This window comes from Aricia agestis, chromosome Z, assembly GCF_905147365.1.
Source record: "Aricia agestis chromosome Z, ilAriAges1.1, whole genome shotgun sequence".
In the NCBI taxonomy this organism is placed as follows: domain Eukaryota; kingdom Metazoa; phylum Arthropoda; class Insecta; order Lepidoptera; family Lycaenidae; genus Aricia; species Aricia agestis.
Window position 1 is genome coordinate 22,350,607 of NC_056428.1, and position 22,077 is coordinate 22,372,683.

Below are 22,077 nucleotides of genomic sequence, written 5' to 3' on the forward strand. Positions count from 1 at the left end.
TTGTAATAAGTAGGTAATATTATATCTTAAAATAGTTATTTTATGGTAATTGATCACTACTATATTGTATACTAATATTTTTTAATAAGATCAAAAGCTACTGAAGATCTTAAATATAAAATTCTCGTGTCACAATGTTAGTTACCGTACTTCTCCGAACGGCTTTACTGATTTTTACCTTTTATATGCATATTCAGTAGGTCTAAGAATCGGCTACTGACTACTTTTTATATTGATAAGTGCATTTTTTGAATAAATACAACTCGAGACTGACGGCGACCATTGATTGATACTTTATATGGCAAAACAACGTTTGCCGGGGCAGCTAGTTATCTTATAAAATTTGGTACAGACAGACAAAGACCATAGGGAATGTCAGAGAATTCAATTTTTTGATTTAAAAGTAGTTTAATCATACCGAAACTGCATCAAAACCATATTGAAGCTGTAATTATGGTGGATTAAAATACCAAAGCTGGGGTACAAGGTACATAATATTTTCCTCATCGCGAAGATTAATTAAAACAAGATGAATCCCCGATTTCATTAATCCATGTCGTTGCATTATCTTTGCAAAGAAAGTCGTTACTCGTTACTATTAACTAGAATCGAGGGATATTAATTTAGGAGAAATATAGCATGTAGATTGAGATATACCTGTAATCTATACATTAATACGTGAGCCAAAAACTTTGTATCCCTTTTGACGAAAAATGGAGAAACGTAGGTAAATGAAATTTTGCACAGTTATAGTTTATATTGTGAAGGAGTGCATCGAGCTAATATTATTTTGAAATTATGCTTTTATCATACATTTTTTTAACAAATAAAACATCACACACACTACTACACACACACTAGGAAAAATGACAGATTTTGAGTGACAAGCCTATACATACGAATTTACTTTTTCATTTATGGTTGAAGTCTGTTGACAACAAGGTGACAAATTGAAAATGGATTATAGTTTTTTTTTTATTGAATCTTAGATACTATTAGACAATGCTTACACGGCCGGTCTGAGATCAGCTAAGTCCCAGAAAGAAGAGTTGAAAAAAATATGATAGACATATCTTTTTACAAAATATAGGAAGTAGTCCTAATGTCGTTGAAACTAAGGTCGAATTGCGACCATTGGGCGATCTTTAGTATTTAGAAATATTTAGGTAGCTAAGTAAAATACATTATAGTTCAAAGTAGGTATAGAAGTAGGTACGTATATTCATCAACTTCGGTGTGAGTAAATTCCGTGACGCCTTGATAATCTGTAGCGATATCGATTTTTCTTAGCAATGATTAAAGCTAAGAAATTAAAGTTCATTGTCAGTATTCATCATATCTTTGTCTTTGACTTATCCATAGCATAACACGACTGGTCAACTTTTATAACACAGAATAATCAATCAAAAAGACCTATGTAAAAAAAGGGATTCCTGTTTTGCTCTGTTAGCAAGTGATTTAAGCTTCCAAAATTTGTACAAAAAATGGTTCAAGCATACAGTTTAATTTGGGCTTATATAATTAACTAATCACCAGAAATAGTAACATTTCACAGACAAAAATAGTAAACGATCACCAAAATACAGACCACCATTTTAATGTAAAATGATAACTAAAGATTTAACATCTTAAAACCAAAAATAGTAAATGATCACCAAAATTAGTAAATAATCACCAACATTATACTAGCATTTTAAAGTAAAATGATCACAAAGATTTATTATCTCGCTATCCTATTTATGCAAAATGACTCCAAATAAATCATTGTTACTTAAACCAAAAGTATTAAACGATCACCAACATTATACGTTAGTATTTTAATGTAAAATTATAACCGAATATATTTTTATTTAGCAAATATCCTAGTAAAGAGAAGAAGACATATAGACGGACAGACAGACATCGAAGTCTTAGTAAAAGAGTCCCGTTTGGGTACGGAACCCTAAAAGCGGAACTCTGCTGCTGAGATTTCTATGTCTGTCCATCTGTCCGTCCGTCTGTCATCTCTAGTCTGTATCTCAAGAACCACTCCAGATAGACTTCTAAAAATTTCACAGATTGTGTATATCTGTTGTACAGTACTAAAACAAAATAAAATTATTATTTAAGGGGGGCTTAAATACAAAAACACAATTTAGGTCTAATTTTGATTCATAACGGTACGGAAACCTCCATGTCCGACTCACACTTGGCCGACTATTTTGTTAATAATATGCTTAGATGTTTTGTCAATCGTAGTGATTTATTTGGACATAAATATCGCATTGATTTGCTCACAAGGATTTGGTGATCATTTACTATATTTGGTGGTCATTTACTATATATTTTGGTGACCATTTACTTTATTTGGTGATCATTTACTATATTTGGTGTTTGATTACAATTTGAAGTGTTGTCATGACTAAAATAGCTGGTAGTATTGCAATTTTAGACTTTATTTTTTTGGTGTTACTTAATTATTTTTTTTTTGGTAAACAAGTTTAGGGTATCAGTGCATTTTTTGGTGGTCATTATATTTGTTTCCTTTAATTTGCCCATAGCTAATATGAAATGTATTTATGGTTTTTAAACTACGCGACAAAAACCATTTTGTCGCTTACGCCCTTTCCATTTTTAGGGTTCCGTAGCCAAATGGCAAAAAACGAATCCTTATTTGCTGTTCCATTACTTGCAAAACAAGCAATCTAAAACATATCCAACACGGTTTACCGCGGGGTCACCTCAAAACATCTCTGCACCAAATATCATAAAAGTCGATTCAACGATTCAAAACATTTAATATTGACTGACGAGTGACGACAACATTTCATTGACACTTATGACTCAGCTTAGGAGGCCCTGAGACCTACAATAATTCTGAACAATATTTTATTGAACAATTTATTTTACTAAGGGCCTGTTTCACCACTTTCTGATAAAGTGCCGAATAGACTATTCACAACTTTTTTGACAGATTCTCCATACTTACTTGATCTGTCAAGTAAATTGGTGGATAGCCTATTCGTCACTTATCAGGAAGCGGTGAAACAGGCCCTAAGTATAAGATTGAAAAGTGGGCGCGTAAAATAATTACCCTAGCTAGACGGTCAATAAAATTGTACAATACGTGATATTGCGCAATAAAATTGATCGTCTAGGGGCCCGGCGCGGCGGGTTACACAAGTTTTTTTTTAATGAAATAAGGGGGCAAACGAGCAAACGGGACACCTGATGAAGCAACTTCCGTCGCTCATGGACTTTTAAGACCGAATAGGGTAATATGGGAGGGTAGGGAAGGGAAGGTAATAGGGGAGGGTAGAGAAGGGAATAGGGTAGGGGATTGGGCCTCCGGTAAACTCACTCACTCGGCGAAACACAGTGCAAGCGCTGTTTCACGCCGGTTTTCTGTGAGAACGTGGTATTTCTCCGGTCGAGCCGGCCCATTCGTGCCAAGGCATGGCTTTCCCACGTTTAAATGCAGACGTAATGGGTAAGATTTAGTTTTATATAATTTATAGAGTAGAAGATGTTTCTCGAATAAAATGAATAAACTAATTTCTTTGTTACATTATAACTTACGTCTGACCTTTTGGGGCGTCCTTTAAAAGGATTCTGAGGACGTCTCTATCGATCGCTCCCGTAAGTCCCGTTTTATATTAGTATACTTTTATTCTTGGACGAAGTTCTTTTCACCTTGATATGTCCCAACTCCCATGATAGTATATTTTATTGCTTGCGCCTTTATTATTAAAGTAATTTGATGTGAAATTTAGTACATATAAATAAATAAAAAGACATTTAGATAGTAATATTGTAATTTATAATAATAATATGAACGCCGGTCTTCCAAGAGACAAAAAAGCTAGCGCTATTTTAAACGCTGATGCCGCGAGCAACAAAATACAACACACGTTTTGACTTTGACAGTGTCATTCTAGTGTCACAAGAATAATTAAGATCGTTGTGCGTCTGTAAGGGTCCACTCTACGCCTTGACCCATACGATATGGTGCGTGCACCATACTCAACGCGACCATACGTCTCGACTTATAGAATCGCTCATCAGACTCCGTCGGGATGAGCATGTCCTCGGATTGCTGTACAATGTTATGTGCGATCCTCGCTGTCCTCCCTATTTGAAAGAGTGCTTCCAATTTCGGGACGATGATCAAAGTCGTTCACTGCGTTCTGGCTATACTAAGAAACTCCATGTGCCCTTCACTAAAAGTGACTATTTCAGGGGTTCTTTCATTGTGAGAGCTGCACACTTGTGGAACGATTTACCATGTGACATTCGAGAGTCAAGTTCACTAGCAAAGCTGCATAACCATCTTTTGAATAGAGTCGCTCACTAAATAATCTGTAGCATGTAAATATATTAGATATTAAGTTTAACTGTTGTCGACTTTTTGTATTACCCTGCTTATAATTATGTAATATCTCCATAGCCGCAGGGTTGCCTGGAAGAGATCGCTTAAAGCGATAAGGCCGCCCTTGCCCACATTTTACTGTAAACATGTTAAGTTAGTCGAACTAGTTATAGTACCAATTTGTGAGCAATAAAGAGTTATCTATCTATCTATCTATCTATCTATCGCTTAGGCCGTTTTCGACAGTAACAACGAGTAAGAAACTTCACTTTCTTCGACTCGTTCCCATGTCCTACGAAGTCGCTGTTAGTCTAATAAACAGACAAACTTCTACTAAATAGTACAGTTTACATCGTCTTTTTAGGTAGAATTCTACGTTCTAATAGATGACGTTTTGTTTTTTTTTTGTGGGAATACCTAGATTAGCTTAAATGTCCCGTTTTGGTAAGAATATAATATGGTCACGTTAACCATACCGCATGATAGAAAAATATAATCTGAGATTACGAATTGTCTCTTATGGCCCAAAATTAGGTATCAGGTATCATACACACAGCGTATAAGGCCGCATTTTCACCGGAGCCGAGCGAAACTCCGTTGCTTGGAATATGTTTTTCAGAATTGTTGCGCTGTGCGAGGTCAGGCAAATACAGCGAATCTGTGGCAGATCGCTGTATTTGCCTGAGGCCTCGGGTCACCAATGTGGAATATGGTGGCCACAAAGGAAAGTCTTTCGATCGTGCGATCAGCGAGTCGGTATGCTCGCCGCTCGGTTAGACCGAAGCCCTATAATATTATGTACCCATTTGGGTAAATTTTATAGCGTGATGCAGGATTGTGGTGCCGGTTGTACCGCCATTTCTAGTGATTCTCAAAACTCAGTAAAACGTAATTATAATTAATAATTTGTAGCTATCGAACAAGGTCTTCCGCGATGCGTACGCCGTACTAACGTACGTAATACCTTGATATTTTTTTTAGCTAGCACAGTAATTCTTTCACCGATGTTTCTATTTCAGAATGGTCCTTTAATTACCGTCAAAGAAAACCATACCTATTCCCCGTCACTAATCCCGCGCCTTGTTGCAGCTTGACGTGGTAGCGTTCGCGAACCTCGCTCAACTGCACTTCATCGACAAGGCCGTGACCCACGAGCTCCGGGACGCCCTGGATTCGTTCCCCAACCTAGCGGGGCTGGTGGCGCGGGTCAAGGAGCGCGCTTACCCGGACTGGGAGGAGCTCTGCGCTGCGGAGCCCGCACCGCCTAAGAAGGAGGAGAAGGAAAAGCCAGAGGAACAGGAGAAGGGCAAGGTTGGTATAATGCACACTAAACTCTGGAATAATAATAACTCCCACACCGGTTTCGGTGGTGTGTTACGCAGTTACGTAGGTGTAATTTTATAGTGCCCAAGTGTGTGCGCAATACACATGAGCACTCTCTATTGAGTCTATTCCTTTACTACCATAACCCAGTGGGACGGAAGACCGATACGACTGGGGAGAGATCAGGCGCAGGGCTGACTTTTTACATGCCCATCCGACGCATGCGGCATGGATCATCTGACTTATCAGACAACCAGGCAAACAGCCTGCATTGTCCTAACCAAACTTGGAAGTGTTGGAAGTAACATGTTTCCAACGCGGCAATCTTACCTACTGTCAACTTGCTCTTGACCTCCGAGTCAATCAAGAACTCTGGCATGAACTGTCACCCGCAGTATTTCCGGACCAATAAAACCAGACCTGCAAACCTTCAAGAAAGCGTATTCTCTCTTAAAAGGCCCTGCACCTGTAGCTCTTCTAATGTTACGAGTGCCCATGGGCGACGGTAGTTGAGTCGGTCGACTAATGTGAGTAATGTAAGTCTCAAATCTCGTTGGACTCGTTCACTAATGTCGCTGGGCAAAGACACTAATATAATAAAGCTACAGAGTTATTTGTTACCCTAACCGTTAACTTTTAAATGTTCCAGGGCGACGAAAAGGAACTGGAGAAGGAAAAGGAGAAGGAGCCGGAGGACAAAGAAAAGGAAAAGGAAAAGGAGAAGGAAAAGTAGATTAGTAGTTGTACGGTGTCCCATAACATGACATGTTGAATTATACACTTAGCTGTCAGACTCGTAGCTCTGTATATTGTAAGCGTGTAAATCCATTTGTCTTTCCCGTTATTATCGTTTGAGACGCGAAGCCGTCTGCCCAGGGACAAAGTGGTGTAACCCTTTTTCATTTTTTGTTCAGGAGGTTCTTTTCGACGATTTAGAGATTTTTCGTAGTGCACGGGTTAAGCCGCTTTCCCCCTGGCGTTCGTACCGGTTTATGATATATTTGCTCGATGTTGTCCCGTGATCGGTGGAGACATTTTGGGTTCGTTGTTATGGAAATTCGAATGTTTTACGCTTCTTGTAGCTATGATTTGTTTTGAAATTAATTTCGATCGGTTTATTGGAAAATATGATTTGTTATACTTAGTACTTACGGTAAGTCAAATATTCAGATGAATTATAATATAATTAATTAATGTAAGATCGGTGTAATCTCATGATTCAAGTAGTGGGCACGTCTAGTGTTGGGGAGCGCACACGGCGCCCCGTTTATACTCGATTTTTATATTACCAGTTTGTACTCGATAGTTAATCTCAACGAAAACTGATATGCACTAAGTAGTAATTGTAAGCTTCGCCCCGTATCTCCGGTGGTTTGTATCGCGATCTTTTACATTTACTCGAACTTTTACAATTTACATTTAAAAGTAATAGATTAAATATTGAAACGAAAACGCCCTAAGACTGTTTTTTGTCGTTATCGTAATTTAGTCGGTAACGTTTTGATATTGTACTGTTAAGGTTTAGGTATTTGTATTGAATACCTTTGGCGAACCACCTATTTTTTTTCCAGAAACAGGGTTGCCATCCGTCCCGATTTCTGCTCAATTTCCAAAACGAAAAATTCGCGCCGAGCTTAAAAACTTTATATAGGGCCTATTTTATTTTGTACGAATCTAAATTAATGTTAAGGCTAAGATAGATGGCAGCTCTGTGGAGCGATTGAACTACCCACCTATTTTCTAAAACTATTTTCATTCCATTTTCGACTGAATCACACGAGTCACTGAGACAGGCTTTCGTTTAGTACAATTGTTTGCATTCCGTTAAATTAAAAAATCAAATGTTGAGAAGTAAAACAAAAAACACTTTGGCCAAACAGCACTGAAAAACTCCTGCTGTCCTTCGTAACATCTGTGGTTGAAGTGTGATATTTCATTCACTTTTTGATGTTAAATAAATGCTCGGGTTACTTTGTTTTGGCATTCGAGGCTTCACATAGGTCGTTCGCTACAAGGGAAACTTTCCCATGTGTCTATTTAATCATTATCCATATGTTTAGTAATAGTTATGTATATTGGACGGATCATGAACGTTGTTCAAAGAGTAGATATCATATTAAGTGCCGCCGATTTCCCCCATATGTGGGTACGTGGCACTAAATGATATTAGTTGTAGTCGGCGTTCGACCGAGCGATAGCAGACTCTATGCGTAGAGTAATGTCAGTTTGACAGCTGTCAAATTTGACAGTTATCTGTGGCATAGAGTCTGAGCTCGGTCGGTCGAACGCTATTTAGTGTAGATCTGCGGCTATAGTGTAAGTTAAGGTATATGTTATGCAGCCAAATGACGCCTAAAGTAAATCGTTTGCATGTCTCCCGCCGCAGTAGCGGTCTAGCGCGTCCCGCGCATAGTGCGTAGGAAGGGGCATTGTCCGTAGAATAACGTAGATGGTCTAATCGATGTTTTATGTTCAAATTATGAATTTTTGTTTTGACATTATCGGGGTAAGGTTGAAATCCCTCCCTACAACTGCTGACCATCACTGCCATTAGCCTCGATGTAAGAGCAAATTTACTCGGAGCGAGAGTAAGTTTCCTTGGTGTAAGAGTAATTTAGGAATGTTAGTAATGTAATGATGGTCACTCGCGTAGAGTCGGTCTACTCCGCAGAAAGTTTAAACTACAAAATCACACAACATCTGGTGAGATTTCTTTTATAACTTTCTGCAGGTGATTGTGATCGATGCTACGCGAAGTACTTCTACGATAGGATGTGGGCACACATTTGCGACGTTCGTTCTGTTGTCGTTGTGCGGTCTCTAACAAGCTAGGGTGAACCTTATCGCTATAGTAATAAGGAAGCATAAACTTGTCGGGGATTGTACTCAGGCGTGTGTCTAGCATTATGAGGCTAGCGTGTAGAGCCTGTTTCAGTGGTCGGCCGTCGTACTGTCGAGTTATCTCCATGCGGCGGCCGTCACGTAGTTAGACGTAAGCTAGGCTAAGCTATATAAGGCTCTCTGTAGAAGCCGACGTCACTCTGAACCGGCATTCGTTGAGGCTGAATAATTTCGAGTAGATTAGCGGGTGTGCACACACCCTCATAGTATAATTATTGTCTATTTAACCGTATCTGAATTTCGAACGACTCAATCCCTTAGTGAGTTAGCGATTTAATACAAATTATTAAATATGTTTATATTATATTCGTAGGACGATTTTATAAAAGTGAAATAATTTGTAATTAATTTCTTAAATTCATTGTATCCATATAATAGAAAGTTTTGAGATAATTTTCAATTGATGTGTCAATATATAACATAAGTGTAGTTTAGATAGTTATTATCTTATTGTAACGTTTATTAATATTATACAATAATTGAGCTTTTTGTGGAAACAATGTTCTTGTAAGGATTTCAGTGTAACAATTTGATTATATTAAAGTGTATATCTTAACATACGAATGGTCCCGCTGACGGCTTTTGTGTTATTGTTGTTGTAACATAAGGGCTAGAGGCGGGATGATGTTCTTTTAATTTCTTAACCTGTCCTATACATCATTGTTCTAGATGTGATAGACCCTCACAATTTTTGATTAGATTTAGATGCAGAAAGTTTCGAATAGTAATTCTAGTGATAGCCCGTAAATGTCTAGACTCTAGAGCATTTTGATAGCAAAAAACAACTTTAAATCTTGTATACTACTGCTACTATACTACTGCTATAAGGCGCTTTGCAGACGACGGGGCGGGGAGAGCCGGTCAATTTCGCCGCTTACGCCCGTCGATGTCTGTGGCTGCCCGCGCCGCGTTCACAAAACACGCCGCGCCGCCCGCGTAACTGCATGTAAACTGATTTTTGTGATCCACCGCAGCCGCGGACATGCGCCGCCAGTGCCCGCCGGGCACCTTCGGTGCGGTCTTTTTGCCCGCCGTGTGCTTTGGTAATATAGGATTCTCTTTGTGCTATCGTTCGCGGCGAAATTGACCGGCCCGCTCCGCCCCGTCGTCTGCAAAGCGCCTTATTAGTAGTAGTATAGTAGCAGCAGTACTACATAGCGCCAAACATCCCTCAATAAAAATAAAATTTGTCTCCTGAGTCCTGCGAAATTTTACAATTTATTGCCATGCCACACGATGCGGTGCGGTGCCTGACTGACGGCGCTATCCGGTGCGCTCCGGCGCTGCACCGCACGCGTACCGGAATCGAGACGAGGCGGGGAGGGGTGTATGTATTGGTGGAGCTCGAGTCCGTCGCTGCTATGGTACTGCAAAACGTTACGGTGCCGCACTCACCGTGTGTCCGGCGAGATGGCCTCCGGTGCGGCGCCGCACCGCGTCGTGTGGCATGGCTGTTACAGTTTGCACGTTATAATAGGTTGGGGAAAAAGTCTTTTCGCATTATAGTATGTATGAACTTGTCATAAAGTCTCTTGGGCTATACCAATTGTATCGGGCTGATTTTGGTATCATTAAAAAGTTTAAGGGAGATCGCAGACGCCACACTTTTTGTGTGATCGAGTCTGCGGCGCACATACAGTCGGCATGGCGCGGTCATACAGAATGTATGTACGCCGCAGACTCGATCACACAAAAAGTGTGCCGTCTGCGATCTCCCTAAATTTTACAGAAGACAATTGCCAAATTCAAATTAGGTAAATGTGAGACATTAATTTGTTTTTCTTATTGTTAAAATGAGTGATTTTAATGAAGAAATTCGATACGTTTTAAAATTTTATTGCATTGCATTAAGAATGCAACACAAGCCGCGAAAAAAAATTGTGATGTTTATGGACCTAATGCAATAAGTATCTGTGAGAGTAGCGCAAATTTGGTTTTGGGAGATCGCAGACGGCACGGCAGACGGTCGTCTGCGATCTCCCTATGTGTTTCAATCAAAGATGCACGTTGCTCTGGTCGCCCTGTTACGGACAAAACTGATGCCATTTTTGGAAAAGTGAAGCAAGATCGGCATATTAGCAGTTCAGAGGAGTCCACACCTTCCTTTTTTCTATACAAACGTTGTCCCCTGTTTCCTCCCTGGATAATGCTAGTAGAGTTATAATTATTTTCCTGAATATCTACGGCCACCAATACAATATCCCTATGTTTTCTTTTTTTTTTTCATAATTTAATTATTAAATAAGATATGAACGTTCGAAAACCCAAAAAAAAATGGCCAGATTTTCCGCTGCGTTTAAACATCCAGAAAACAGATCTGGCTAGATTATACAAAAAAAAAGCATAGGAACATACGTGGGCGTACCGAGGGGGGGGGATTGCAGGGGGTGGCAGCTGCCCCCCCCCTGGATCATGTTGACGTCCCTACTAAGTATATCAGCCCCCCCCCCCCCCCCCCCCCCCCTGGCCCAGAACCTGGGTACGCCCATGGGAACACAGCTCAAGCCTTTCTTTAATCTTTAATGAAAAAATTACTTAAATCGGTTAAGTTTTGGAGAAGGAATCAGGGGACAACGAATCGTTGATTTTCTGTAGTTGTCTCTATCGCGTTCTGCGGTATAGGCTTGAGGTAAGGGAGACAGCTAAAGATATTACACGTACTTTTTTTCCATTTCTCTAGCCCCTGGTGTATCCTCTTAAGTTGTAGCTGAAGAACTGGGGATTGACCACAAAACGGTTTTGGCGCTTTTGTAAAGATGGGTACACAAAAAAACTTGCAACAAGATGATGCTGTGTGTGTGGTGGGATTGGAAGGGCAATATTCACTACGAGCTGTTACCGCCAGGCAGCACCATCGATTCTGAACTGTACTGTGAAATACTAATAAGATAAAAGCAAGAAGTTGAGAGAAAGCGGCCGGAATTAATCAACAGAAGGGGTGTGGTTTTACACCCTTAAGATTTCCACCTGGTTCGGTCGCTGCAGAATTCCTTAGGCAGTGTCAGGTTGACATCACAAGAGGACTGCCAAAACTACTTGTCACAGTTTTTTCATCAGAAGCCCCCAAATTTTTATAGCAATGGGATCATGACCAACAAGATGGCAAAAAGTAATCGAATAAAATGGAACCTACATACTTTAGTCAATTGTAAATAATTAATAAACTTTATAAAAAAAATCTTTTGAATTTTTATAATTATAAAATGCGAAGAAACTTTTTCCCCAACTAATATGATGGCGAAAAGTTTTATCTATTCAACGCTAGATGTCACCATACGGTAGTTACGTTTGGCGGGAAATAAAAAGTTGTAACACCTAAAATGCGACAAACATTTCGACAGCTCTACATTGAAACATAATATTTGACGTTTTCTTGCCTTGTAACTTTTAAAAAGTCTTCAACATTATTCTGATAATATTTGTGCCATCTACCGAAATTTTCATGCATTATTTTCTTTGATATCCAGACTAAAATACTGGGAATAGAGAATCCCAGACTTCGTCTCAATGTGGTCTCAATGCAAGATAGTTACCTGAAAACCTTACTCATAAAGCGACACCTATGTATGCAGGAAGGAAACATACGTAATATTTACTTTTTAACCGACCGTCAAAGAGGTGGAGGTTTCTTTGCTTAAGGGCTGATTTTTCAATCCTCATATAAACAGATAGATAGTATTTATTCGACAGATAGCAAGATATTGAATTTTTCAATCGTCAGATTGGACTTAACCGTCGAATAACCCCGCTAACAGAGGAATAAATCTATCCGTCGCGTGAACCACCAAATAACCTCTATTGACAGATAGTTCGACGTTGACATTGGTAAGTGATATTTGGCTTGAGGTTGTAATTTACGTTTATTTAATAACTAACGTTTAATATGGATATTTTCGATGAAATTGATGATCTTGCAATTATTGAAGAAGAGGCCATAATAAACGAATATGAATTTTTTGGAAAGAAAAGAAAGAATCGTCAGATCGAGGTCTGAGCATTTTAACATGTGGGATCCAAAAGATTTTCAGCTCCAATTCAGACTTAAAAGAATCTGTGCTACATATTTTGCTTTCTCTAGAATATAAAATTAAGCACGAAACACAAATGACCTATCCTATCTACCTAATATTATAGTCGGTGCAGTTCAAAAAGTCTTCGTTCGTCACAGCATCTGTCTTTTTATTTTCAATCACATTAAGCAATAAATGTGCACAATGCACATGCATCAATTCGAACGAAACCAATGAATAAGGAAACAGATGGAGGCGACATAACTAAAAAAAAGTGTGGCCGGCGCCATATTGCCAAGAACCAAACATGGCGGTCTATAGTGATGGGACACTCGGTTGATATTTGTCGAGGACATCGATAAACTAACATGTTATAAGTGAGCGTCCTGTTATATTATATATTATATTGATATCAAAAATGATTTTTTTATATTATATATCAAAAAAATATCATTTTTGCCTATTTTGTCTCTATGCGTATTATAGTACATAGAGACAAAATAGGCAAATATGTTTTTTTTTTATATAGGAGCCTCCTTAATTTTAAAAAAAATATTTAATTTATTTTAAATAATAATTATTAATTATTATTTAAGTTGCCATTATTGATATCGGGCAAAAATTACCAAAAAATCGGACAAATACTAGTTGTACTCGCGCACGAAGTGTTTACAGTTTATTTTAATTTTACCATCAATTATTATTATTATTAAAGTATGTATACAATTGAGTATTTTGTGAACATTTCAAGTGCCTATTTTTTTCGCGATATATCGAGACCGATATTGATATTTTTTCAAATATCGATGTATCGATATATCAATATTTTCTTTCAATTTCGACATCCCTATCATACGACACTTTGACAGTTTATGTACCTCGGAGAACCGGAACATAAAATGGCGGACCGGCCACAGTATTTTGATTTGGTAGAGACCATTATGCCGAGTCCACTTATAAAAGTCAATGAACGAAACAGACAAATAACCTATAAACAATGAGACACTTGGTTGACAGACAAGAAATAAGCTTACTCTAACAATAGAGTATTCAATATATTTGTTTCAACTGTGTAAAGTGCGAGTTGCCAGAGTTTAAAATTTCGGTCAGATAGTTATCTATGGAATAAATTACATTTGAAAAATTTACTATGACTTATTCGACGGTTAAACCACCCAATAACTTTATTCTTCAGTTAACTATCCGACATTTTATCTGAGGATTGAAAAATCGGCCCTAAGAACTTTGTTATAACTTGAATATCTGATTTATCATATTTTGAAATTAGATTCGATAGAAAGGTAGCACGACAAATGTACAATAATATTATTATTATTATGTCAAACCTTTGGTTAAAGTTAAAAATGGACGCCATCAAGACGCCATATTTAAGCATAATCATAGAGCTCGAAAAGGCTATAAATGCACGTGGCGAAAAAAGGAACTAACGCTGTCATAATACAAAAACGCCATTTTTGACAGTTCTTCTTTACCAGCAGCGCCCCCGCCCACGTTCTTATAAAGCCTTGTCGGACCAGCAACGTCTTTTGTCAAATTCTGTGATCAAAGTTAAGATTAAAGTTAAATTAGCCTTAACTTTAACCACGCCTCTGGTGCAACCCAACCTTATTTTCTTAGCTGACTTATTATTTCCAGCAGAATGTAAAACAAATACTAATATCTATGAAAAACTGTTACTCATTTAGGGTGGGTTGCACCAACTTACTTTAGCTATAACAGTAACTTTAACTATAACTACAGAGCAAAATGAACTCGGCGAAAAAAGTAACGCTGTCATCATACAAAAACGCCATTTTTGACAGCTGTTCTCCTTTACCAGCAGTGCCCCCGCCCCGCCTACGTTCATTTCAAGACTTGTCGGACCAGCTGTCATCTGTCAAATTCTGTGATCAAAGTTAAGGTTAAAGTTAAAGTTAGCCTTAACTATTATACTTAACCATAACTTTAACTTTAACCACGCCTCTGGTGCAAACCACCCTTAGGATGCCATTAAATTTTTTAAAAGAAAATTTCTTTCCATTACCGGTAAAACACTTTAGACAATTTTTTATCGTTAGTGTTCCACATTCATTAAGAACAGCTGTTTAGTGCAGGGTTCTTAAACTTTTATGTTTACGGAGTAAAATGTTAACTAGTGACTTAGTTTATTAATTAACTACATGACCCCGGTGAACTTCGTATCACTTTCCTAAATATAAACCTTCCCCAGACTTCCACGAACATTTCAAGACTAAAATTAGCCAATTCGGTTCAGCCGTTCTCGAGTTTTAGCGAGACAAGCGAGTTTTAAACTTCAATTCCCAATGTGTCCTCAATTAAGTACCTACATCAATTAACTTAAACTGAGAAATAATTTTGGAATATAAAAAACAATAAAAATAATTGCAATACGAAAACTTATGGCGGCTACATCCTTAATAAACAACTCGTAGCCCGTGCCCCGTAGGACCTAATAATAGTTAAAAGTAAGGAGTCAATTTTGTATCTGAGTAATTGTAAAATAATATTGGTTTTGATAAACAGTGTAACAAAACTAAGTCACAATACTTTACGGTGTGTACTTTAGTGTCTCGAGTCTAACGGACACATACCCTTCTACCATATCTAAGGCTTAGATAGAACTTACTGTGGAAGTAATAGCGCTGAAAGAGTGCCTATATGATATAATAAAAGTATTTATAGAGAATATTGTACAATTCAATGGGCAAATTCCTGACGAGGCATTTCTCATAGAAATAAAAAAGTCAAAAGTAACTCTTTCAGCTATGGAGGGTAGATGGAGGAGAACTCTCTTATAGCCCCCATATTTGAAAAAGTGTCCAGCTGTACGCAGTAAATAACAGTTGAAAAATCCTCCAAGAGTGGCGCTAGCTGCAGTAAAGGGTATATGGAATGAATGTAGCCGTTGGTGACAAAGTATATAATTTGAAGTATTTTAAAATATAACCTAAAATAGCTGAAATAAAAGCTGCTAAATGATTTAAAATTTACCCTGTTGCTACTGTAGCGCCACCCTAATTTAACGCATTTCAGCGGACACTTTTTACATACAGAGATAGTTCTCCTCCATCTACACCATACTTTCAGCGTTGCAGCTACTTTCATAGTGAACTCTAATAAAGGAATACAAGCAAAAGTACCTTAAGTATTGTATATAAGAAATGTTTCTTAATACAGTATAGTATACAGGGTACAATAAACCTTCCTGCCAAATTTTAATATATTGATTCTTGTTAAAAATAAAAATACACGTATTTTTTCTTTTATAGCCACTCAGTACTAAAATGTTGAGAAATACCTTTCGCAAGTTATCCTAAAAAACACTACAATTAATGGACACGATGAGTCGACCGCGCGTGAATTGGTACTACTAATATATATTCTGTTGCGTGACGTGCCCCTGCGCGCGCGCCTCATCCCGCGTCACCCCTTCTCATTCTCCTGCGCCGCGTGTGACCGTGCTGCAAGGATTTTAAATGGGATAAAATATGTCATTAAAAAAAATAACACCCAATTTTTGTTGGTTAAATGGACTCTCCTAAAGATACCTAAGCCCTGGAAAAAATTTGGCAGGAAGGTTTAATTGCACCCTGTATATAAAAACTATCTAAATTCTAAAGAAATAACTGCTTACAGACTGAATCCACGCGTTCCGCGGAACTAACTTTGGGAATCCCTGTCTTGGAGTGTACAATAACCTCCTCCTTTTTGGAAGTCGGTTAATTAAATATGGATGGGAAATATTGCGGCGTTGGGCAAGGCTTATTGCGGCAGGGTAAGGAAAATTAAGCTCGCTCGTGTTTTGTGTTGCTGATAGGATTCCTAACATCATTCTGTATAGTGAGTGTGGCAAAGCGGGCCACCCTGGCAAGTGCGCCTTATAGCTATAATTCTATTTGGAATTCTGATTGGAAATCTCCAATCAGCAGCATGAAATTATAACTCACTAGGTACACATTATAATATACCATTCTTTACCATAGCCACACTCAAAGTGCTCCGCGGAGTCCTGCACTGGATTCGAAGGGGCTCAGCGACCCTTACTTCTAAAATCTGTGGCGACCCTACTAGAAAAAAACTTGCAATTAAAATTTTAATGCCTAAGTTGAGACTTGAGTTAGCTTAAAAATAATTTTCATTGTACAATGAATAAACTAATTATTTTTAAAGAATGCACGTATTATCTGTTAAAAATTGTTGCTTTCTAAAAAAGTTCCGACACCTAATGTAACACACACATGGTTCTCAACTCTGCACTATTTTACGAGTGGGCGTGAAATCTCAAACGGTTTGCAAATTCAAAACTTCACGTGGGCGTGGGCTACTGATAAATTCCCGGCGGAATAATATAGCTGCCCTAAAGTTATCACTTTGTTTGCCATTATAATATTGTTAAAGCGTAGCCTGAAAGTTAAACTTAAACAGTATCCATTGATTGTAGTTAATAGAGAAAGCAAAATGCCTCATTTACCCCGTAACGTATTACACTTGAACCTAATCCAGACTTAGTTTAGGTCGATTAATTACTGCCTAATCTCAGACTTAAGAGACACTCCAAGTTAACGCTTGAGAACCCGACCTGAGTAATTTTAACTGGGCTTTGTTTTCTAGTTCTACACCATCGAAGATTAGTTAAACTTCTACTGTAATCTAAGATCTAACCAATCTGTGTTAAGTTACGAGAGGTAACCATTATTAGTTGTGAAGTAGATAAGTTGATTTGCATATTATAATCAAGTAGGTACAAAACTAAGTAGATAATATAGCAAATTGCACAATCCGTCAAACATTTAGTTTGGCAATATTTAAAATGTAAGAATATTATGTAGATTTTTGGGGTTCCGTACCCAAAGGGTAAAAACGGGACCCTATTACTAAGACTTCGTTGTCTGTCCATCTGTCTGTATGTGTGTCTACAGGCTGTACCTCAAGAACCGCTATAGCTAGACTTCTGAAATTTTCGCAGATTGTGTGTATCTCTTGCCGCTATAACAACAAATACTAAAAACAAAATAAATTAAATATCGAAGGGGTGGCTCCCATACAACACACCATATTTTTTTGCTCGATATCAATAACGGCAACACATAGGCACTTGCAATATTCACGAAATATACTCTGTTGTATTTGTTCTTTAATAATTTATAGTAAAATTTAAATAAATTAAATAATTAAGGGGGCTCCCACACAAAAGACACAATTTTCAGCCTATTTTTGCTCTATTGTGGTACACGGAACACGGATAATTATCTACCTAACGTGGGCGGACGCTCGAAACAAAGCAAAGTAAATAGTGCACACTGCACGATATTATAATAATTGTTACTTACTTTATTTGTGCTTGGAAGAGTCCTACGGGAAATAGTTATTATAGGGCCCAAGCACACGGCGCGTTGTTAGTCGAATTTGCAAAGTATGTAGCGGTCCAAACGTGCGATTGTAGAGATGCAAACGCACCATTGCAGCGATACAAAACGCGCGATTGTAGCGATACAAACGCGCGATTGTAGCGATGCAAACGCGTGAATCTTGTAGCGATGCAAATGCGTGATTATAGCTATAATGCAAGCGCGCCATTGTAGCGATGCAAACGGACGATTGTAGCGACTGTAGGGATGCAAACGCGCGACTGCGTCGCATTGGGTGACAGCAGGCTGTAGAACGGAGGGAGGGTTTGTAGTTTGTACTTTGTGTCTTTACTGAAGAGCGTTTGAATCGCGTTTGAATTGCTATTGTATCGCATTTGAAACGCGTTTGCATTGCGACTGAATGAGGTTCCCGTGTGCTTGGGCACTTAGATAGGGACCACTTCGCGATTGAATCGATGCAAAAAGTTGACGTGTGCTAGGGACCTTAGCCAGAATATCGTTGTAGATAATATACCTACATTTCCAATTAGTCAAGATAAATATACAGTTCTCGAGAAGTGATATGTAAACCCCCGAAACAGGAGTATCTACGCTATAGTAACACATAATTAGGACACGATATTATGTAACCAAATTGTGTAGGTGCTAGGTGCAGACTTATTCTGTAACTAGTAAGTACAGGTCCTGTGTAGCATTGAAATGTCTCTTAACGCAGTGGACCATTGGGTCCAATGCGTTAGAGACAAAATATGTCTTTACTTTTTAATGCTACACAGAATGTCCTTAAAAAATTCAAAGTTCTTTGTCTGAGGCGGCCTCTTCGTGATGTCACGCTATGTTGGTCAAATGCATACGATAGGTTGCGTTTGCTAACGGCGTAGATTCCGCCATCAGCTTGGAAAGCTGCACATTATTATGGTGACAACGGGAAATCTACGGCGAATTCTCTGTCAGAGCAGTAATGTTAACTTGTCTACACACGTCACGACTCATCGAAGAACCTGTGGATGATAAATGAAATATGAATAGGTAGAGTTTATTGTATGTTGGATGTGAGTTTTTAATATTGACAATATTTCGCTTGACCTCTTAAAATCTTTTGGTAGACGAAAGGCACTGAATACAAGATAGACTTCTCGCATATTATGGTGCAAGTAACAGCTTATATAATTAAAACCAGAAAAATAGTAAACGTCAGTTTTTTTTTGTTACTTGATAATATGTTCGTAATAGCTCATCCTTACTTTAAAGACATAATAATATATATTATGCAGAGTACGGCATAGAGTACGGTAGTATGTAATTCAACGTAATCGAATTATGATAATAGCTGCCGTGCACCTGTCAGGTTAACTACAAAGACAAGTAATTTGCCGTGTCATTTAACTGACTAGTCAAATAGCCTTCTATTATTTGACTAGTCAGTTGATTGATGTTAAATTAAGAAATTTGATTTCAACGCCCTTTTGAAACTCCAATAAGTGTCAGATTGAAATTGTTGAACCGATCAAAGCACTGGAATTTGCTTAAAAATTTCATGAAATAGATAAACTCAAATTTTCCAGCACTGAGTGACGGGCGATGATGATCAATAAGAACACAATATTATACTCTAGATCAGAGGTTCCCAAGCATTTTTTTTAAAAGACCACTTCAAACATTTGGCTGGATCGGGTGGACCCCCTGCAGCTTACTTCCTTTACTGACTTACTTCCAAAATCCGAAAAAATATGTCTATAAAAATCTGAGTTATGGCTGTTTTTCAATCAACTATGAGTTACAAGTTTTATATAATACTAGCGACCCGCCCCGGCTTTGCATGGGGTACAAATATATAGCCACTGAAAAAATTATTAAAATCGATTCAGAAGTTTTGACTTGTATTCATTATTAGTTATTGCTAACCGTGGTCCGCATTGGTCGGTACCGCTGCAAAAGCTGCTTCCCGCAATTTTAAAATCTGAAATATCTTCGAAAATATTCATTTAAATCATAATAGTCAATCATAATTATAATATTCATTTAAATCATAATATATGCTGTAATCAATCAATTCAATCAAAAATTCATTTAGTAGTTTAAATCATAATTATGCTGTAATCAATCAAAGTAAATCAACAATGTATTTAAGTTTATATACTAACCCCCTTACTAATAAACGCTGTACTTATAAGCTTTGAATAGTTATACAGTGTTTTGTCTTCTTCAATCCAATTAAAAATGTCACTTGTGAGAGGAACAAAACACTGTATAACTATTCAAAGCTTATACAACGTTTATTAGTAAGGGGGCTAGTATATTGCTTCGAAAATTGGCCATTATTTTGTCGTAAAAAGAAAATAACAAAAATATGTTATTGTGGGATTTCCATAAGAGATTTTCTGTAGACCTTTTCAATGTGTACAATACTTGGTACATTATTTTGATAAATCTCGTAGGGTTCAGCCTGCGTTTGCAATGTAAGCGGAAAAAAATGTAATTATTTACCACATCACATTAGAAACTCCAACAAAAAGAGGTATTGCTCCACTATTTAATGAATGTTATTGTGCTGTGTCCGTAAAAGTACCTATAACCTTCCTCTTGAATCACTCTATCTATTAAAGAAAACCGCATCAAAATCCGTTGCGTAGTTTTAAAAATTCTTTGTCGTTTTCTTCATTGCTGAAGGTCGCGCCTGGAAAAGTTCTCCTCTACTTTGGTTGTTAAGCTCTTTCATTTTGTTCGGACATACTTAGAGTCCTGGGAAAGGACATAGGACACTTTTTATCCCGGAAAAGTGTACGGTTCCCGCGCGATAAACGAATTTTAACGGAGTTGCGGGCGTCTAGTCATATTAAATATTAATATTTTTATTTTAAGTAATTTATTATTGTTATAATCTAGAGTCTAGAGTCTAGACTTTCATCGCAGTTATTGTTTAGTATATAAGAATTTCATCATCAATTGAACACACTCAGTTGATAGATTGAGTTAATACTCTTAAATAAACTCTAATTGATTTACTGGTTAATTTTTGGGAAAACTTTATTATCGTATTATTTCGTATATGGTTGGTTTCGTTCTAGAAATTTTATTAGTACCAGTCATTAGTCTATGTTAGTACTAACAATTGCTAATTTCATTCGCATTTGCATTTACGCAGTATGTCATTTTATCGTATTCAGGACAGATTTAACCCGCTTGTGTGTTATGATAAAGTTGAAATAAAACGTTACAGTGTCATCTCGCGTGTTCAGCAGAGCCGGTAATTTAACCCCTTTCACCCCTTTCACGATGATGCCTTTGAAAAACGAAATTCAACATGAAATTATGTTAAGACTTAAGACCTCTCGTTTTGGCGAGTGGGGAATTTGACGGTATACGCTTGTTTTGTCGGCCCTCTCTCGCTCAGTTCAAGTAAACTCTGTGTTAATGCCTTTTTAACCCCCGAAAAAGAGGGGTGTTGTAACTTTGTAAGTTTGCGTGCGTGTGTGTTATGGGCGTGTGTGAGTGTGTTTGTGTGTGGCGTCGTAGCATCCACACGGGTGGACCTATTTTGATCTAGTTTCTTTGTGTCCTTACTATCACTAAGGACTGTCATCATCAGCTCGGTTGCTACTTACTACTGAAAAGATTGGGAAGGACACTGTCAGTAGCGGGGCAATGATTGGAGATAGATACAAAGTGTAAAGGACAAAGTTGTAGAGAATTTAATTAGCATTTATTATGTAGTATAAGAGAATTTCGTACGAAGCACCGTTTATGATGAGTAAGCAAAAAACCAAAAAACGGGATCTTCTTTGCCCCCCCCCTCCATCGAGCTCACCTCGGAGGGGTCAGGACTTTTTGTATGTTTATCTCCTAACTAGTCTAAACAAGGTACCAAACTCAAAATTTCTGCTTTCGACTTTTCTAAGCAGAATCATTCGTTTACTAGGCTATAAACGCGTCTGGTCCGTTAATTCCATTATCTTGTGTAGTAAACTTAAAAAGTTTTGAATGGTCTATCCCGTTGCAATGTAACCCTTAGAGCCTGTTTCACCACTTCCTGTTAAGTGCCGGATAGTCTATCCACGAGTTATTTGACAGATTGGCTATCCACGAGTTAAGTGGTGGATAGCCT

At 37.9% G+C, this 22,077-nt stretch overlaps 1 protein-coding gene across 1 annotated transcript in view; it reads left to right on the plus strand.

Annotated features, from left to right (window-relative positions):
- Positions 1-9,128, plus strand: part of LOC121739069 (failed axon connections) — a 100,754-nt gene extending 91,626 nt beyond the window's left edge. The window contains exons 5-6 of the mRNA XM_042131386.1: positions 5,438-5,659; positions 6,321-9,128. Of these exons, the coding sequence (XP_041987320.1) occupies positions 5,438-5,659; positions 6,321-6,404 (306 nt within the window). The 3' untranslated portion in view covers positions 6,405-9,128. The remainder of the gene's footprint in view (positions 1-5,437; positions 5,660-6,320) is intronic.
- Positions 9,129-22,077: the final 12,949 nt, after the last annotated feature.